Below are 20,743 nucleotides of genomic sequence, written 5' to 3'. Positions count from 1 at the left end.
GTCTGCAATTTTAAATGGTGTATGGCTTTTGAGTCAAATTTATACTAAGTCTTTTGGTGGAAAAAATCTTTTAATATGTAGCAGGATTTATCCCATCAAAAGTCAAAGTATATGTTTGGTTTCTGGCTAGACTCTGTTCAAAAGCGCAGAATTTTTTTTCTTTTTGGCAACCCTACATAGTCAAAAAGTAGTAAAAGAGATAGCCTACATTTTGACTAGTTTCCAGGCCCTTTTAAAAGCGCATTTTTTTATTTTGTTTACTTATTCAAATTTTTTGTAATTAATTTTAATTGTATTGTTGAAAAGCCAATAAAAGTTACATTGAAGGCGCGTGTGTAATTGACTTCTATTTGCTGTGATATTTTTAATGTCTTTTTTTATTTAAGTATTGAATTGCTACTTTAGCAGCAAGTCAATAAAAATAGCAGAAATTAGCAACAGCAGCAATGCTATAGCAGCAATTAAATGTACACAATTGAAACCACCACTTGTTGTTTTTAATTAATCACATTTTATTGTTTTGCAATAATTGGTTAGTTAATTTAATTAATTAATTGAAAATCAGTTAAATTAAACTAAAAGGTGTGAAGAAAAATTTTGCCTTATATATACTAAGACTTTTGGCGGGAAAATTTGAAGAAATTTGCACAGAGTTTCCCCTGACAACATTTTCGGCAAAATATTCAAAATGGCTTCCTTAGAATTTTACGCCAAAAGTCATGTAAACATCTCCTCGTGCAAAAAAAAAATTAACTGAAATGCCAATTTCTTTCTTACTCCGAAAAAAAATCAGAGAATAACTTTCTTAAACCCCTAGTACTTTGTAAAAATCAAATTTGGAATCAAACATTACCATCCGAAACGTTTAAAGTTTACAATTCGCACGAGAAGATGTGAACATTTTACAGTAAAGAAGCAACATGGCAAGTTTAAAAAGGTAAGTCTACTTCAAACATTAATTATTTGGCCAACAGTGCACGATGTGTTCCCGCCGCTCAGTATTTAAAATTTTCAATCAATTCTAGACTTTTAAAAGGTGTAGAACTTGCCATGTTGCCTCTGATAAAGACCTCAACCATCGAGTTTAGCTTGTAATACAGGACATGTTAAACAAAATCGAAGCAATTTTTATCCATCTGTAAGATTTTAGAGCAAAGACCTTAAATTTGTTATCTATTTTTCTCTAAAGCCACAGACAAATGCTGTTCTTGTGACAACATTCTCCAGTTCGTTATATTTTGAAAATATGAATTTAGACGACTAGAAATAGAAACAATTTGTATCTAACTGTAACAAGATTTTGGTGAAGACTTTAAATTTGTGATCGTTTTCTTTATTTCTGAAGCTATAAGGATTGCATGAACAAATTCAGGTGTGGTTTTAGCCGCAAAAACTATGACAAGAACTATTTCATCAGTTGCTTAGGTCCATGTTGCTTGTCAATTCTTGTGATAATATTCTTCAGTTAAATTTGAAACTGTGAACTCAGGCGATGCTGAGAAATCGACGTGATTTGTATCCAACTGAAAGACGAATTTGGAACAACACCTTAAATTTGCAATTGTTTCCTTTCTGAAGCCATAACGACGACATGGACAAATTCAAGTGTGGTTTTAGCCGTAAAACTATTGCAATTACATCAATTGCTTAGGTCCATGTTGCTTATCAATTCTCGTGATAACATTCTTCAGTTATATTTTGAAAATATAAAATTCATTTGGTCAAAAATAAATTCCAAGTTATTCAGTTTTATTTCTTGTAATTCCGATTATTGCTTTGTCCTGTATTACACTGAACGTCGACAGTAAAGGGTCTTTATCCACTTGTAATTAAGCTAAGAAATCGTAATAAAATCCAGATGTCTGCTCCAGGAAAACAAACCGGGGTTGTTCCGAGTTTTGTCCCACCCTTAACACGAACTTTTGCCAACAAATTGTTAAATACAAGAAAATGATTTAAAATAGTTATACAGACCATGAGAAAGAAAGCGAAACTATACATCTAAATGTTCTAACAGAATTTTTCAGATGAATAAACTTTCGAGGATAATGGATAGAGTTTTGCTTCAAGCAACGTAAAACAAACAAGATCCTTACGAATTGTTTTAATATCTTAATACGTAGCAAGAAAAGCTATACAGTTTCAGTTAACTGATTAAGAGTTTTTTGGAAGAATAAACTTTTGAGGATAACCGATATAATTTTGCCTTAAGCAAAATAAAACAAACAAAATTCTGACTCGATGATCATTTCAAATGTTTTTTAACTGAAACCTTCGAAGTTTGCAAGAACAATGATACAAATTTGCATGAGAAAAATTTCAGCGATAACCGAGACAATTTTGCAAGATGCGAACTGTATAAATTTGTTTTTTACGATTCGATTGCTTGTTTCCTTCATTAATTACAGCCAGTGATTTGATTTGCCATCGTTGTTTGTTGGTTTATGTTTTGTGGTCTGTATAACTATGAAAATAAATCCAAACTTCACCGAAAATGGTGCTTAATTTCCCAAGAGACATCTGTGTTTTACACTAAAGATCTCAAACCGACAGGAGAACATAGGCACTTTATAATTATTTCTCTACGTTTTTAAACGTTTCAGCCAAAACACTTGAGCCGAAATTCAGAAAAAAAACCCAATAATTTCTGTTCATGCTGGTATAGACGAATTCAGAGTTGCACAATCGGTGATAAATTAGATTTGTTGTCATTGTTTAATAATATTTTTGTAGTAAAGGAAGCCAGTGTTCTCTCGTCGATTTTTACTAATAAGTAAGTCGATGAAGCAAAAATGAGAATCTTTTAACGTGGCACTGTAGTTGTATTATCGTATAGCAGTCGTTTAAAAGTGTAAAACAATTCGATTCTTCTTAAATTCAAAGTTTGTTCATCAGTTTCGTTGAGTTCGTCAAAAAGTCGTCAGTATTGTATGTGCAGGTTGTTATCTTCTGTTTGATTTCCACAGTCACCGCTAAACGTTGTTTGTACTTTTGTCAAACTGTTATATGGTGAGCAGAATCCAAATTTAGTCTTGCAATGTGTGAGTGTCATAAGTATTATTTTTCGTCGACGTTGTGTTCAGTCGGTGTCGTTACTGAGTACCTGAATAACAATTATAGTATTTCAAGTTTTGAGAGAAAAATTTTACCAGTATTAGAAAGCAGTTAAGTAATTTCTATCGTCGTGACTTCCAAGTTGATTAAAATTGGTGAGTAAAAATTCGGCTTTTCCAAAGTATTTTGAAAAACATGGTTTCCAAACACGATGACCTTGATTCTTTAACTTGTTTGTTTGTTAGTCTGTTTGTTCGTTTCGTCGTGTCTTTTGTCACGTCTTGCAGTGCCACTTTAAAAACTTCACTTCCCTGCGCCATCAACTTACGTTGTAACTATAGCATATTATAGTGAAAGGGTACACCAAAGTAACTACTTCAGGGAAAAAAAAACGCTACAGATCGCCGACTAAAATTGAAGAATTGACACTTGCTTTGGTATTCAACCTTCAATAAACTACCAATTTAGAATACATCAAGACAATCAGATAACAAGTTTGTCGAGGTAATCTGAATCCAATCATTTGCAGCTCGCATGTACGATCGCAAAAAGTTTGTAAAAAGTACCCTTTGAAAAAAACTTCAAAAATGGTGGCTGATGTTGTACTAGCTTTAAAGGACATTATGCCAATTGTCTAAATCTCAACTTTGTGTTTTCACGTCTCGATGCAAACAATCAATACCAATGAATAAACAAAAAAACAAAATCTCCTATAAAAATTTAACATCTGGACAGCCATCATTTTTGATAATTGAATTCTTTAATAATTTCAAAGTTCTTATCTTTGTAGTATATATTTCCTTCTGATCAGTGATTCCAGCTTGTCCAGTCTTGAGAAGATTCTCTTCTCCCGTTCTCCTCAAGATGCGAGTCGTTCTGAAAAAAAAAAGATCAAACCATGATAAGTACTGAAATGCGTTAATTTTAAAACTAAATAAACGAGAGAAACATAAGCCTGAAAATGTACGAGGGCTAAGGAAACTTCCAAAGGTTAAATTTCATAGTCTCCTCACTGTAAAGAAAGTTCCGGCGTGAAGGAAAAGAAAATTTAACAAAAACCTGGGAAATTTGTCAGAGCAGAAAAACTCAGTTGTCCTTGGCAATTAGAAGTACAAATATCACATATACGTATACGTTTAGAAACGTGTTATTGGCGTTCAACTTGAGGTTCATAAAAAATGTTGTGATCGTTACGCCTTCGTCGGAGCAAATACAATTTAAGCCATCAAACTTTTCGTAATTTTTCGTGAAATATTTCAGAGTGTTTTCCCACCACAATACAGGTCTCCAGGGCTTCCGTCCTTGCTTTGTTGCTAACGAAACGAACGATTTGAATTGAAGCGATTCTCAAACGCACAACGAGCACACGAGGTTACTCGTTGTTGTGAATTTTTAACTTTGCCGAACAAATTCAAGTAAAGCAATACGCACCTTCTGTTGCAAAAGCTCGATGAGTTCCTTCCCAGCATAAACAAAGCATGGTTCTTCCTTCAGGAGTACAAAATTGCCTTCAGCGGGACGACACGTCTTCACACATCCACCGACAGCGTGGTTTGACGCAAAATCTACAATTTGTTATGAATATGGATTACAAACTAGAACCAATCACTGACAAATACACCACAAATTTGGTGCGGAATGCCTTTACACGCTTTTGGCCATCAAATCAAATTAAAGAAAGACTTCGTACGGGCGCAATACATAATTTAACCATTCTTTTGTGTCTTTTTTCAGTTGATATGTTGTGTGGTTTGTAAAACTTTGCATTTCAAATGAGAAAGAATTTTATGACGGAAATATTCATGTAATGTTCCTGAATTATATCAATATTAATCCGAAAATGTATGCTCATTTTTGAAGGGCTAAAATGAAAACACACTAAACTTTTCGTTTAGATTAATGTTTGGCCAAGAGCGAAGAACTCATAACCATTTTAATTAATATTCAAGAATGTTCTGTAAAAATTAAGTAACAATAATGATAATAAATGCTGAGCCTTCAAAGTTGAGTGCACTGAACCCCCAATGAACTGCGACAGCAATGTAATAATAAAGCAAAGAGACGAAAAGACCAAGACGGGAGGAGGTGGGTAGAAAGCTTGAGGTAATACTACCCGCCCGATACTCATGCTACATTAGTGAAAGCACATGGAGTAGCAGTCTTAGAGGGGGGTACTCATTACTGAAGCCAGAAATTACCCCTTAGTTACTGTCATTTCCTCACGCGCTTAGTTAACAGCGAGGGATAACATCATTTTTTTAATGCGAAATTAGTGTTCCTTATTCTGGAGAAAATGCGCGCATGTAACAGCAGAGCAAATCTTACAGGAATAAGAAATTGTGTATTTTATTACTTTTAGGACTTAAACCTGTTATGTAGATCGTTGACACTTTTGAGCCAAATTTTCCCACATTAGACAATATTTCGTGACTGAGAATTTTTCAAATTCTAGTTACCGTAGTAATGTAGCTGTTGCTACTCGTCGAAATTAAATGATTTAACATTATGACAGCCAATTAAGAAACGTTGATTACTTTTGAGCGCCGAAACTGGTTGACTTTGGACACATTAAGCGATTGCGCGTATTAAAGAAATGGATACCCTTTCATACAATAGCTTATCCCCTGGGCGCGCGGCTCCCGTAAAGGCTCTACTCGGGGAGCTTAAATGCCTACTTAACTTTCGCCCTTTACCCCCCCCCCCCCCTCCTCGTGTGAAACTTAAGTGTTTTTTTACAATTCTCCTCTCTGCTTTATTGAGAGCCATCGAATCTTTCCCCTATTACGTTCCCAAGAAGTTGAGCCAAGACAATTTATGGATAATAATTATTTTGCGGCATTCTACCTAAGGGACTCGAATACGAGAAGTGAGCGACTGGACGAACCATTCTTCAGTCAGATACTTTTTCAATCCCAGCCCTTGTCGTTTCACTCATCTTGAGTTCCCCTTGTGTTAGCGGTGGGTCTCTCGTGAGTTCCCTAGTGCGTTTACTCGTGAATTACCTCATATCTTCCTTCGTTAGTTCCCTAGGGTGTTCGGCAATTCCCTCCCGAGTTCCCTCCTGAGTTCCTCCCTGAGTTCCTTGGTGAGTTCTCCCGTGAGTTCGCTAGTGCGTTTGCTCGTCAATTCCCTCGAGTTCCCTCGTGAATTCCCTAGAGTGTTGGGCAATTCCCTCCAGATTTCCCTCCTGAGTTCCCTGCATGATGAATTCCCTGGTGAGTTCTCCTGTGAGTTCGGCAGTGCGTTTGCTCGTGAGTTCCCTCGGGTTCTCTCGTGAGCTCCCTTGGGTGTTCGGCAATTCTCTCCTGAGTTCTCTGGTGATTTCTCCTGTTAGTTCGCTAGTGCGTTTGCTCGTGAGTTCTCTAGGGTGTTCAGCAATTCCCTCCATATTTCCCTCGTGAGTTCTGCAGTGAGTTCTCTGGTAACTTCTATCGTCATTTCCCTTTGGAGTACCTCATAAGTTCCCTTATGAATTTCCTTGTCTGATGCTTCGTACATTCCTCTGTACCTTCACTCGTCACTCATACATTCCTCTTGTGTGTTTCTCTTAAAGAATCTCTCGTGCTTTGACGCAAACTTGCATGATAAATTTTACTCTGCTAGGGGGAAACAACGAATGTACAAGTAAATGCATGGAGAACGTTGAAAGGGGGCGGGTTAGGAAAAGAACGATGGAATAAAAGGGGTATGGGTAGGGGGAACACTCAAGAGACTGAAAGGGAAATCTGCAGTGAAAATACAAGAGCAATGCACAACGAAACGTATGGGGAAATGCATCGGGAAAACCCGCAGAAAAGTTACAAGGACACATGGAGAAAGGTATGAGAGAACGCACCAACTGGGAGGACTACAGTGAGCGAACGTAGAACTTACTGGTAATATATGGTGGTTGGAGGGGGGTTACTAGGAGCGCATAAGGAACGTGAAGGGTACGTACACAGCACACACGTGAGAACGTCGTTTCAGGGGCTTTCCTGAGAATATTTCCCCCGCGTTCCGTCTTTCGTTCAAAGTTTTTCCATATTCTTGTCCCCTGAGTTACCTGTCACTCTTAGCCGGGAGGGCCTGTACAAGAGGAATAAGTGCTTGTGGAGACACTGAATACCACTTCCAGCCTGAAGTTTACTCCTGTTTCAAATCGCCTTTGGTTTAATCTGTTAAAGGTCTGTTGGCGCTGTAATGAAGCAGGTTTCGTTAGAGGTAGGTCACCTAGTGGATATTTTCGGGAAGGATTAACCAGGGAACTCACGGGAAAAGTTCTGAGGGAAGCCCCTGAAATGACGTCCTGTGTAGGTACTCTCCATGTTCCCTGTGCGTTTTATATTGCCCCCCCCTCCCCTCCCCACCAGTCGTTGCTCAATACGTTTTCTAGTCAGTGATTTCGTTTGTTCACTCGACTTCCCGGTTGCGTTTTTTCATACATTTCCCCGTATGTTCTTGTGTCTTCAGTCCCTGCGGCTTTTCTTATACTTTCCCTCATTCGTTTTATCCTGTGTTCCTCTTTCTCTTCCCTACGGGTTTTCCCTACTCACTCTGTCGCGCGTTCTCTGTATCCTTCGCCGTTTGCTCCATCATTCTTCTCCTAATCCACCCCTTCAACGTTCTCCACGCGTTTACTTGTTCATTCCTTCTCCCCCCTTGCATAATTATATATGTTGCGCGTTTACGTGGCTGAAACATTCTACTCATTGGGTGAAACCCTAATGCGACCATATAAATGATACTAAGAAGTCAGTTCGTTTTGTGTTTCAACATTTTGGGACATGGGGTAACTGTTCAAACTTTGTTTTGCATTTATGGGGCCTGAAAGGATTTTCACTGAATTCAAAAGAAGACAGCCTCGATTTCAGTCATGCCCTCTCAGTGGTAGCTTGGAGTCGGGCGGCTCAACTTCAAAACCCAGTTGTTCAAAGTTTCAAGTGGATAACGTTATTCACCGGATAAATGGTTATCGCATGTAGATTTTTGACAAAACAAACCAAGCTATCCACTGGATAGTGATTTATAAGCTGTAAAGCCTTCTATCTGAACAGCTGGGGATGACAGTAAAAAAAAATTAATAAATACTAAGTCTGTGAATTCCATAGTCAAGAATAGGATTGTCATTTTATTGAATTTCTTCATTTCCTAGCACAAATCCTGTCATTAAATATCTAGCAAAAAACTCTTGAAAAGCCTAGCAATATATTTGTATCAAATTTTGTCGCGCTTTTTCTGCATACTTTCTATACGATCTGCAAATATGATTTTGCTAGTCTTTCTCCCCACTTTCCCTATCACTCAACGAAAAAAAAAAGTTGTCATCGCTCAAATCTTAAATTTTCTTTCGCTTTTGAATAGTGTCATTATCCGCTACACCAAAATTTCTCATTTCTTGATGTCTAAGAGTGGATTTAGACAGTGCGACTTTTCACTGCGACTTTCTTACGTGACTTGAGAGATGTTAAAACTTTTATATCAGGAAAGTCATAAGCGAGTTGTAGGTTTAACTTAGACCAGACAGTTCGTTTCACAGGCCAGTCTTAAACAGTTCACGTACAATTGTTTGAAAAATCTTGCATCTAAACTTCAGTTTTGGATCATTACAAACGTTAAGGCGACTCTTTCAGTCTCTAGCTCTATTGTCCCCCGACTGTCCTTACCTACAAATAATCAGAATTTCAGCAAAACAAAAACAAAAGCTATCAGCAGCTGAGCTATAAAAAGCTTGACATTATCACGGTGTTTTAACTCTAACGAGGTAAAATTGTGTTGTGAGCTTATGATCCATTTAGCAGTGGTCTTTCAAGAAGTGTTCCGCCATGGCAGCCAGAGGGGCACCAGTTGGTACTTGTGGGAAATCGCCACTTAATCCAGCAATGTCAAAGTGTGAGAAGCAAAGTGGCTTGTTGGAGTTAATACCATGCTAAAAGGACAAAGACAATCTGTCAATATTGGCAGCTCTCTCACGAAATCAAAAGTCTATCCTAAACAATAAAAAAAATCGATTTTATCTAGAAACTGCACAGCTGTTCTCATTCCGAGAGTCTGCCTCCTCTTTAGCTCATTCACTAGAAAGTAAATTTCAGAAGCAAGGTTTCTGAACTAACCTCTCTTGTGGATAATACATAATGGTCCTTTCCGACGACATTTTGGCAAAGCTCGGTACAGCCGATTTATTATTGATGTTGCAAGATCTTTGCTTAAAATCAAAAATTTGATGCTCTGGCGAGAAGTGACTGTGAGCGATGAGTGAAGCATTCAAGGCGCGCGAAAGACATATCCGATACGTCAGCGTACACCCACGAGGAGATATAGCATGCGCAATAAATCAATCACAATGCACACTTCGCCAGAGTCACGTGATAAAACCTTGATCAATACACAAATGTTTGTAGTAACCTTATCCAATCCTGATGCTCGAATGAAGAACGCTGCAGGGAACTGATGTCCTCTCGAGGTACGGCTGGAGGGAGAGTTGTTACACTGTTATTACATGTAGTGTCCAGCTGACAGAGCACAAAATAAGGGATCAGAATCAAGTTTCTCCTTACAACAACAATAAATTATCAAGCAGTCAGGTGATGAGAATAAAGTACATATTTCTCCTCAATGTTGTAAATATCGTCGAGTAAAATTTAGATTAATCTATATGTTCAATTTTCAATGATGAGTACACATTAGTCTTGGGTGTCCCCAATAAGCAGGCTGCCTGTAGCCAGCTAGTAGAATCAAAGGAGTGCGACTCCGCCTATGTGTCTACCCAGTTCTTACTGAATGCCAAAATTACCCTCTAAAGGATCTGTTAATGTATGTTTTAGATTCATTTACCTCACCAGGTAGAATTTCGAAAGCGAATCTTTAAAATTCAAAATGGCCGCCATGTTACAATACATTTTAAATGTTCGAACCTTACTAAATTCAAGCAACAACACTGGCCTCACAAAGAACTAAACACACGGACTTCAGTGTACTAAAATATTCAGACAATAAATTACCTCATAAAGAGAACCACCCATAGCAAAATTGACTCGTTTGTTGCACGCTATGAACCCGAGTTGTTTGAAGGCCATTTCCAAGCTCAACGTTCCACAAGTGTGTCTCTCGTTAGTAACATTTCTCGGATAAAACAAAAGGCACTTCTTGTTCTTCTGTGCGTTAAAAAAGTCGTAGTCCATCTTTCCACCTCTTTGGCTCGGCGACTCTGCGGAAACGTAGCTTGACGAACGAAAATTTTGTCACGTGCGATGAATCTTGAATAAATTAAATTTGCGTGAAAAGTGCAAATTATGGAAAAGAATCAATGTACTGAGAATATTTTATCCGTTTGTCTTTACAAAAGCAAACTACGAAAAAACGGCTAATCATTAACGAGACAAAGCTGAATTGTTTCTTTTACAGAACTATATCTTATTACGCAATTTCCTACTAAGGGGAGGGGAAAGAGGTACGTAGAGGAGAGGACTGCAGGAGAGAAGCGGAAGAGGGCTCATGCAGTTTCTTCCTTTTTCCTTTCTTTTCTTTTCCCTCCCCTCCCACCCTTCCTTAGTCTATAACTTTCTGCCGGCTTGGACCCCATTATAGGGGTTGCTCTGTACTTGAATTGGTTAAACTACAGAATACAGGGCCAATTTAATCATCCACCAAATGAGCCGGCTCCGTTTGGCTCGTTTGCTCCTTTGTTTACTTTTATTTTTTTATTATATTAGCTTTGCCTTTATGATACAAAAAAAAGAAAAGAAAAAAAATCTATTACAATCAATATGTAGAGGTTTGGCAGGGACATCGCAACAGCTAAGTAGCCAATAATTGCGGGCCCAGAAATAAAATATATGTAAAAAGAAAAAAAGAAAAACCACATTACATGCAGCGTATTATTGGTACGTCTAGAAATCTTGTGGAGTTGCAATTCAAACACATGGATTTAAACGTTCAAGGATTGTCCGGATTGTAGTTCATTTTGACAGCACGAGAGAAGTAGTCATAAAGAAGAGATTTGAAACTAGTAAGAGTAGCATTAGCTAACTCCTTTCTGCCGGTGAGTAAGCTCCAGATTCTGGTTGTTCTAATAAAAAAAGATTTCTGATATGTTGTAGTTCTACATCTGTTGGGGACAAAGATAGGAAAGCTAGTAGCGGATGCTCCAGTCGCTCTAGCGCTTTCGCGCACGACGGGAACAACGAAAGGAGTAAGGTGGACTAGATGTCATCCACTGCCTAGCCAAACGAGCTACTAAATACATAGAGCTAGGACTTAACGCATATATAGATTATTCCTCGTTCTTTTATCCACTGCCAAGCCAATTTATGCAGCTTCAAAAGTGACCCTGTATTGTGTAGTTGTTCCCTTGAAATCATAAAAGGATGTTTCAAGAGACTTTGTACCTTAAAATTCATCTCATATTGCTCAAGTTTAGAAATTCATAACAAAACCTCATTTAGAAGGGTTTTAAGATATATCAGTATTAACAGCACGAACAAGGATTTTCGTCGTTGGTCATGAAACCTCCGGCTCCATCTGGAGAAATGTTACGGAATCCACGTGTCGGGTAGATATTGAAACATAGCCCTGCCACGGCAGCTTATAGACTGCATGTATTAGCGTTAAGGATATTTTGTCAACAAACTATTTTAACTGTTTAAATCAATCAGCCCGATCAGGACCGAGAACTCTTTGATTACATTGGGCACCGCCGTGAATGAAATCACCCCAAAGGCTTGGTTAATTCTTAGCGGCATGACAGCACGAGGCCTTTGTGTCCTTCTTTATAGCTACGATACCGATAGGTAAAAGATTGCGGAAAAAATTATTTTTGGTTAGACATTTTTACCAGCAACAGTGAGCATATGGTTTAATCTAAAACGAGGCCTGATAAGAAGATTTATTGATGATCAGTAGTACTCTCGCCTGCATTCGACAATAAAGATTATGTAACTGAGAATTATGTGACAAGAAACTTGCAAAACTTATAAACTTTTCTAAACAAACGCTAAGCTGTTGTGTGATGCTCTACGCAATTTTGAAAGAGAATGGATAGTTTGGTAAAAGCTTTCGTGCGAAGGTCTAATATCGACATTTATCAGACTTGCCTCTCACCGTGCTGCTGTGTTTACATACCGCTGTGAAGCCTGCGAGGACGAGATTAACTGCGGTGAACATATACGGAACACTTACGCAGATGACAGCAAGAACAGTAAAGCAAAGGTATTTATTAAACCTGATCGATGTACGCTACAAAACCCTGTGGCTTCAAAAGCCTGAAACGTAAAAAACGTAGGAATAACGTTTTACAAATAGTATGCATTGTTGAAAACTGGGACCGAGCTTGTCACGTGACTTACACGATTTGACCCCCCTCGAACACTGAACTGAAAGGGAACGAATGCAAAACTAATGCGAAGTCGTTGTTCTTGAATTGTATTCTGGAGTTTTTTTGTCTTTGAATAGAGTCTTCATCTACGAAAGTGTCGTTTGAATACGTTTTCTACATTTGGTGCCGAGACCCGGGAATTGAAACTGGGATTCTAGCGTTGTGAAGAACGTCTCAAAGGAAGCTGTTGTGAAGTCAAAGCTGCACTAGCTGAAAGCACGTGGGCGACCAATTATGCCGCCGAAATTGAGGAATTTGAAAAAATTTCGCGATGGTCACCGAAAGTTCGTCCAGAAAACTATCGAACAAGCCAAAGGGCTAATCTCTGAAGGCAATTCCATCGGAGTGAAAAGGCTGAAATTTCTTCGAACCGCCCTTGAAACGAAAATGTCGGAACTTCAATCGCTCGACCGCGAAATTGTGGAGCTGGTGGACGACGTAAAAACCATCGATACCGAAGTCTCTGAGAGCTGTGACATAATGAGTTCCATTCAGGAGTGTATTGTTGAGTTAGAATCTGTTTTGGAAGCTCACGAAATGCGGGGTAAGAGTCAGGAATTCCCTTCTGTGGCGCAACTTCCTCCTTCCGAAAGCGCGGGAACTTCTCAAGATCACGTTTCGAAGGCAAAGTTGCCGAAGCTCGAGCTTAAGAAGTTTCACGGAAATCCCATACACTGGTATCCCTTTTGGGAATCTTTCGAGTCTGAGGTTCATAAGAACCCAAATTTGTCTTCAGTGGATAAATTCAATTATTTGCAGTCACTTCTTACTGGCACCGCGCGTAGTACGATCGCTGGTCTGGCCCTGACGAGTGCAAACTACGAAAAGGCAGTTGGACTGCTTAAACAAAGATTCGGAAATCGACAGATAGTGATCTCCAGCCACATGGAAGTGCTCACTAAACTCCCCAAGGTGGAATCGATAAGCGAAGTAAAGAAACTCCGAAGCTTGTACGACACAGTGGAATCTCATGTTCGTGGATTGGAAAGTATGGAAATCTCATCTGAAATGTATGGTTGCTTCTTGACACCAATCGTTATGCAGAAATTACCGGAGGAATTTCGGATCGCTATCACACGAAATTTGGAATCGGAGACATGGAATCTGAAAGATATTTTGGGTGAATTTCACAAGGAACTGCAACTGAGAGAACAATGTCTTGTCAATAACAAGGATTCCAGGCCTTCACATCAGAGAGGTGAGTCGCCATTTTCTACATCAGCTTTGTACACTGACAGTTCTGAGAATAAACAGTCTCCTCGTGTTTGGTGCTCATTCTGTAATCAAAATCATCAGAGCTCTAAATGTAATGTTGTCACAAGTATTGAATCTAGAAGGGAAGTTCTTAAAAGGAAGGGCAAGTGTTTTCTCTGTCTCAAGCAAGGACATTTGGCACGTAACTGTCAAGCACCTATGAAGTGTCTTAAATGTCAAGGTGCCCATCATGTAGCAATTTGTGGTAACCCTGATCCAACCCTGGGTGGGCAAGATCGAGAACATGTGGCCAGTGTCTCTACTAGTATGTATGTGGATCAGTCTAGAGGGTCGGTGTTGTTGCAAACCGCAACCGCTGAAGTTGTGCGTCCGGATAATGACAGTTTTCCACTAAGTGTTCGTCTGGTTTTTGACTCATGCAGTCAGCGATCATACATGACTAAGGACCTTAAAGACAAACTGGGGTTATCAGTAATTGGTAGAGAGTCACTTCTAATCAAAACCTTTGGTGAGTCTGACGCCAGGCTACGAACATGTGAAATTGTTCAAGTGGGTATCAAAACCAGATGCGATGCAATTGTGTACATTCAAGCCTATGTGGTGCCAGTCATATGTGGCCCTCTGACCCAACAACCCACAGAGCTTGCTCAGTCTAGCTACGAACATCTGCATGACCTCAGTTTAGCCGACAGGTGTGGCGGCAGAGATTTGCCCATCAGCATTCTCATTGGTGCTGATTATTATTGGTCATTGGTCGAAGGTACTATTGTGAGAGGTGCACCGTGGGAACCTGTTGCTCTTGCTACAAAGCTAGGATATGTCCTCTCCGGACCCACTATGATTGTGTCTAACCGTGACAATGGTAACACTGTGAATCTTACTGCGACGCATGTACTGAAAGTGGAAGCAAGTGTCGTCGGTCAAGATGAACTCGCCTCTGAACTTGGAAAATTCTGGGACTATGAGTCACTTGGCATTCGAGATAAAGGTTCGTCTCTGTATGACAAATTTGTTAGCGAAGTTGGATTCACTGAAGGAAGATATCAAGTACAGCTACCTTTCAAAGAGGACCATGAGCTGCTTCCAGATAATTTTGCTTTGTGCAAATCAAGGTTGGTCTCACTACTGAAACGTCTGAAATTAAAGCCCGAGATGTTAAAGCACTATGATGATGTCATCCAAGATCAGCAACAACAAGGAATTGTGGAACCTGTGGATCAAGGTGTCAACAATGGTGTGGGAAAAGTACATTACATTCCTCGTCATGAAGTGATTCGCGTGGACAAGGACACCACAAAACTTCGTATTGTTTATGATGCAAGTGCACGATCAGGAAAGAACACATCAAGTCTCAATGACTGTTTGTATGCTGGTCCACCACTATCTCCCCTCATCTATGACATCCTCCTGAGGTTCCGGGCTCACAAGACAGCCCTCATAGGAGACATTGAGAAAGCTTTTCTAAATGTTTCAGTTCACCCCAAAGATCGTGACTATCTTCGTTTCCTGTGGGTTGATGATGTCACAAGCAGCCACCCGAACCTACAAGTTTATCGATTTGCAAGAGTTGCATTTGGCGTCTCCGCAAGTCCGTTCCTATTGAATGCAACAATTCGTCATCACTTGACTTCTGCTGACATCCCCAAAGAATTTGCTGAGAGAGTTCTGAAAAGTCTGTATGTGGATGACTTTGTTGGTGGAGATGATTCTGACAATTCTGTTTTCGAGATGTATGAGAATCTGAAGTCATCCTTCAAGAGCGGAGGCTTCAATATGAGAAAATGGGTCTCCAACTCTGAAGCCCTTCAGGAAAGAATTGAACAATCTGAAAGCCAGTCTTCTCAAGTTACAAGCAAGTCTGTCAAGGAGCACCCTGTTCAAGAGGAAGATCAAACCTTCTCGAGTTCCCTGTTTGAGACGTCAAAGAACCCCAGCGCAGCAAAACTGAAAGTACTGGGAGTTGGATGGGATAGACGAAATGATTTGTTACTCTTGGATCTGGCCTCTCCACTAGAAACTAGCAATACTTGTCCAGTTACGAAGAGAGCAATTCTTGGTACAACAAGCAAGTTGTATGATCCCCTGGGACTAATTAGTCCAGTCATCATTCTACTGAAGATCATCTTTCAATCTATTTGCAAGACAAGAGTGGGTTGGGATGACCCCGTGGATTCATTCATCCATGAACAGTGGTTAAAGCTTGTTCAAGATGCTAAGAAGGTGGGGGTGGTGGAAGTGAGGAGACACTACCACCTTGGCTTGTCATCAGGAGATTTACAAAGCATTCAACTCCATGGTTTTGCGGATGCAAGTGAGAAAGCCTATGGAGCAGTTGTGTATTTACGCCTTGAAACAACTACTGGAACTGTCTTCACCCAGCTTTTATCGTCAAAAACCAGAGTTGCTCCGATAAATGGAGAAACCATACCTCGATTGGAGTTACTAGGTGCTCTTGTTCTGGCCCGACTGGTCAATACTGTGTTGACAGCATTTGACGGAACATTGGAAGTTGATGCTGTGTTCTTCTGGTCAGATTCTCAAATTGTTCTGTGGTGGATTTGGGGTGTAAACAGAGAATTCAAGCAATTCATTCAAAACAGAGTGGTTGAGAGCCGTCGACTTACAAAGCCAACTCAGTGGAATTATTGCCCCACAGAATCCAATCCAGCTGACATCTGCTCACGTGGTACGATGACCTCGAAACTGATCACCAACCAATTGTGGTGGAGTGGTCCTGAGTTCCTTGGAAAGGAAAAGCAGTGGTGGCCAAGTCTTGCAATGAACTCTGCTGAAGTCACAAGTGACGATTCAGATCCTTGCCTAGAACTGAAGAAGGGAAGCTGTAACAGCCACACAAAGCAGCATGATGGTACAGTTCTTGCAAACATTGCCTCTGGAGAGGTGACGTCAGAAAAGTCACTAAATCTTGATTGCATCATTCCCTTGGAAAGGTTCAGTAGTCTTCAAAGACTTGTGCGAGTCACTGCATATGTTGTGCGATTTGTTTCTAATCTCAAGCAAAGTAAAATGAAGAAGAGGTTAGTGGATGGAGTAATAAGGCATGAAGAGGTGGATTGTGCAAGAGAGCTTTGGATCAAGGAGGTTCAGAAATCTGTATACAACAACAAGAACTTTGACCAGGTCAAGATCTCATTATCACTGTTTACAGATGACAAGGGAATTCTGAGGTGTGGTGGTCGTCTTAAAAATGCCCCGATTCCGTATGATGCTCGTTTTCCAATATTCCTTCCAAGATGTTCACGACTAACTTACCTAGTGATAAATGATTGTCATCTCAAGGTTCTTCACAATGGTGTGAGGGACACTCTCACAGAGCTAAGGTCAAGATTCTGGGTAACAAAAGGAAGGCAGACTGTGAAAACTGCGATAGGAAAATGCTCTGTTTGTAAGAAGTTAGAGGGCAGAAGCTATGCAGTTCCTCCTCCCCCACCTCTTCCTGAATTTCGATTGAGCGATGACTTTGCTTTTACTCGAGTAGGAGTGGACTTCGCTGGGCCCATGTATGTCAAGGATGTATTCTCAAAGAATGGAGATTTGAACAAGGTCTATATAGCTTTGTTCACGTGCGCTGCAACCCGAGCTGTTCATCTGGAACTTGTCCCAAATCTGAGTGCGGAAAGTTTTATCAGAGCCCTTACTCGCTTTAAAGGGAGACGAGGAATTCCTGTCTTGATTGTCAGTGACAATGGGAAAACATTTAAGGATTCAAGAGTGCAGGCATATTGTCAGTGCGACGGTACACAGTGGAGGTTCAATGTCGAAGCGGCCCCTTGGTGGGGTGGTTTCTTTGAACGTCTAGTAAAATCTGTCAAGTTGAGTTTGAAGAAGGTCATACGAAATGTCCGGTTAAACTATGACGAGCTGTCTACTGTCCTTGTAGAAGTGGAAGCAGCCTTGAATTCACGACCCTTGACATATGTCTTCGATGAAATGGAGGAACCATTAACACCTTCACACCTGATTGTGGGCCGCAGAATTTTGTCAGTACCATCAAAGAACTCATCGAACGAAGTTGATCAAACTGAGGGAACACTTACAAGAAGAGCCAAATTCTTACAGCGAACACTGAATCATTTTTGGAACCGATGGAAGTCTGAGTATCTCACACAACTTAGAGAGTACCATCGCTACTCAAAGAGAGCAAATTCTGTCCGTAAAGTGCAAGTGGGAGATATTGTGTGTCTACATGAGAGCAAAACCCCGAGACAGCAGTGGCGGCTTGGGAAGATCGAACGATTACTTCCTGGTCGAGATGGTCATGTTCGAAGTGCAGTGGTGAGAGTCAAGTCTGGTAATTCGCCAACCGCGGAATGGAGACGCCCATTGCAGAGGCTCTATCCCCTGGAAGTGAGGTTGGATAATGGAACTGCCAACCCTGTGCCCCGAGTGGCAAATGTTCCTGTTACAGTAGTGAGGGACGAGGATGTCCCAGTTGTCGTCGTGAATTCTGACTAAGATAGATGTATTGAGTTCATTCTGTTATATAGAGTTTATGCTCGTAAGATTGTTTCAACTTTAAATGAACTTTGAACTTTGATTGATGACGTCAATCAACGCGGGGGAGTGTGTTGAAAACTGGGACCGAGCTTGTCACGTGACTTACACGATTTGACCCCCCTCGAACACTGAACTGAAAGGGAACGAATGCAAAACTAATGCGAAGTCGTTGTTCTTGAATTGTATTCTGGAGTTTTTTTGTCTTTGAATAGAGTCTTTATCTACGAAAGTGTCGTTTGAATACGTTTTCTACATGCATCAACAAAATGGCTTGGTCGTTTAAAGATTCCTTGCCCAGCACCCTACAGTATACTCATCCTTTAGCGCCCTTTAGCTTTTTAGCCACCCCGCGTTTCAATTATTAAACTCCATATTAACTAAACGTACACTAGCCGTCGCTAAGTTCCAAACCCTATCCCTCATTTCTGTACTGAAAAATACCTTGGCTTAATTATAATTATAAGCGACAACAGAGGACACTAGCGAGGGGCTCGTGTGTTTAAACTTAATGGGGTCAGTTTCACTGTATAAAAAACTGAAAAGATAGAGACATCAGATAAGTAAGCGTACAAGGGTGTTCTTTTTGCAAGTATTATTTTCCTCAGGGTGCCCAGAATTATTTTCGTCTGAATGCGGAAAACACTCTTTTGTGCTAAAGGTAACTATACCAGCACGTGGTACAATGGACAAAGGAGCTTAGCCGGTGTAAATTTAAAGAAAGAGGTTTGTTTAAAACTCCCTGGGCTTAACATTATATATATGAAAGTAAAAAAGAAATCGACTGTGGTTGATCTTCGCAAATTAGACTATTAATTAACAGCAGGAACAAACTCTAGAACGATGTGCTTAGGACCTTGAAATAACACATATATTGATATGACGAATATGGCTTCAAAGATGCTAGGTTTATATAATAATCAGGAAAGCTAAATGAATTGAGAAGAAAGAGTTTAATTAACGTATCATTCGACACACTCTACTTATACACTTGTTTATTGTTACGTTTTGTTTTGTTTATTATAACTTAATCTTGTCCACAATGAATATTGTTATGTGGTCTCATTTGTTATGCTAACTAGGGTACCTCTGTGTAACTCGCGCCGCGAACAAAAAAAAAAGGGAGTGAAAAATTCTTGTTCGTCACAAGTTATTTCAAACGCGCAGAATGCGGAAAAACTTTTGTGTCACCTTACAGAAGGAACAAAAAGCTTGATTTGGATAGTTATTAAAAACTTCACTAGGGAACCTCTGTGATTTCCAAAGTCATAGAAAATTGCGAAAAACGCTTGTCGATGAATTGTTTCGAAGAGTTTCCTTATTAAAGAGTCTTAAAGAATTTTTACACTTTTAAAAGCCACGTGGGAAACCGAGACTGAAAATAAATTATAAATGTACGTTTTCGTCAAAACTAGGCAAGTAGATAGCATTTAACTTCATTCATCTAGATTAACATTTTTTTGTTAAATACTTTTGTTTTATCTACTGACGCAAGTGGTTTATCGCATACTTATGCAAAACACTGATAATAACAAGGCTAGCAAGCTTAGTTTAACTCATTTTCGCTGTGACTAACTCAACGAGCCAAACTTCAAATTCGAAACTACGGATTGTTATTCAAGTGAAAGGTAAGATCAATTTAATTTGATATAATTTTATTCGTTTCATTCTTGCCCATTTGCTCCAAGCTCCAAACGTTAATTTTCCTTACGGAACTTTTCTGAACGTAAATTTTAAAAATTTGATGGCAGATAGCGACAGTTCAGTTCAGTTAAAAGAGTTAACATTTTAGTTGAAATTGGAGCCCGAATGTAATTGCCCAGCACCTTAAAAAAGAATTCCGCCAGCACCTAACAAGTTGGAAACTTAAAAAAAAACATCGAAATTGTAACGTTGGAAATTGTATTCAGTGAGTTGTAGGCTCAGACTCCAAATAAACGAACTATTTAATGAACCAGCCACGTAATCCAGAACATACAATAAACAACGAATCACAATGGCTAAAAACGGTAGGTAGGTACAATATTAAAAATAATTTAAAACTCAAAACTCCAAAAACAGCGGCAAGGCTGGCCTAAAATGTTAAACACGGCAAGAAAATACAACGAAGATGAAAATCTGCAAAATTAGAACAGCGAAGTTCAATTGTACGCGCGAGCGCATTCTGAGCCACGATTGACTAATTAAAATCACCTGAAGTTACGCGCACGGACAAAAACTCATACTAAGGCGAGAGGGGTGATTTCAGAGTTCGTAAAGTTCAAAACAGAAATCAAGTTCTCAAAATATTTAATCTGTCCGTTTCCAAGGTAGTAATTCTCGTTACTTAAGCTAAAGCACTTCTTTTGATTGCAGTTAATTGAAAGAATCTGGAGAAAGATCAAGACTCTCTTATGATTTTATTTATTCGTAACACTAGTACTTGTTTAGAAGACCATATGTTGATATAGTGAAGGCGAAATCAGATTTTTAGTTTTCATTCTGTTTTGACCTGCGTATTGACTAATCACGACTCTGAGCTCACAGTTCTTACTTTGAAGCATCTAGGATGTTTTGCTTTTTCTGTATTAGAACAGGTCATGAGGACCATTTTCGTTTGGTGCTGCCTCC

The 20,743-nt window shown here is 39.6% G+C and overlaps 2 protein-coding genes across 2 annotated transcripts; one reads left to right on the top strand and one right to left on the bottom strand.

The window, feature by feature from the left end:
- Positions 1–8,138: 8,138 nt before the first annotated feature.
- On the bottom strand, positions 8,139–10,568 carry LOC145468438 (putative aminopeptidase W07G4.4). The gene is made up of 3 exons (XM_081452154.1): positions 10,032–10,568; positions 9,436–9,499; positions 8,139–8,959 (listed from the first exon to the last, which is right to left on the bottom strand). The coding sequence occupies exons 1-3, from the start codon at positions 10,034–10,036 to the stop codon at positions 8,825–8,827; spliced, it is 204 nt and encodes a 67-aa protein (XP_081308280.1). The 5' UTR covers positions 10,037–10,568; the 3' UTR covers positions 8,139–8,824.
- Positions 10,569–12,637: 2,069 nt separating this feature from the next.
- Positions 12,638–18,094, top strand: LOC145470932 (uncharacterized). The gene has a single exon (XM_081454784.1). The coding sequence runs from the start codon at positions 12,638–12,640 to the stop codon at positions 18,092–18,094; it is 5,457 nt and encodes a 1,818-aa protein (XP_081310910.1).
- The last annotated feature ends 2,649 nt before the right edge of the window (positions 18,095–20,743 follow it).

This window comes from Orbicella franksi, chromosome 2 (genome assembly GCF_964199315.1).
Source record: "Orbicella franksi chromosome 2, jaOrbFran1.1, whole genome shotgun sequence".
In the NCBI taxonomy this organism is placed as follows: Eukaryota; Metazoa; Cnidaria; class Anthozoa; order Scleractinia; family Merulinidae; genus Orbicella; species Orbicella franksi.
The sequence above is the reverse complement of the archived record's forward strand: the minus strand, read 5'-3'. Positions and strand labels throughout refer to the sequence as shown.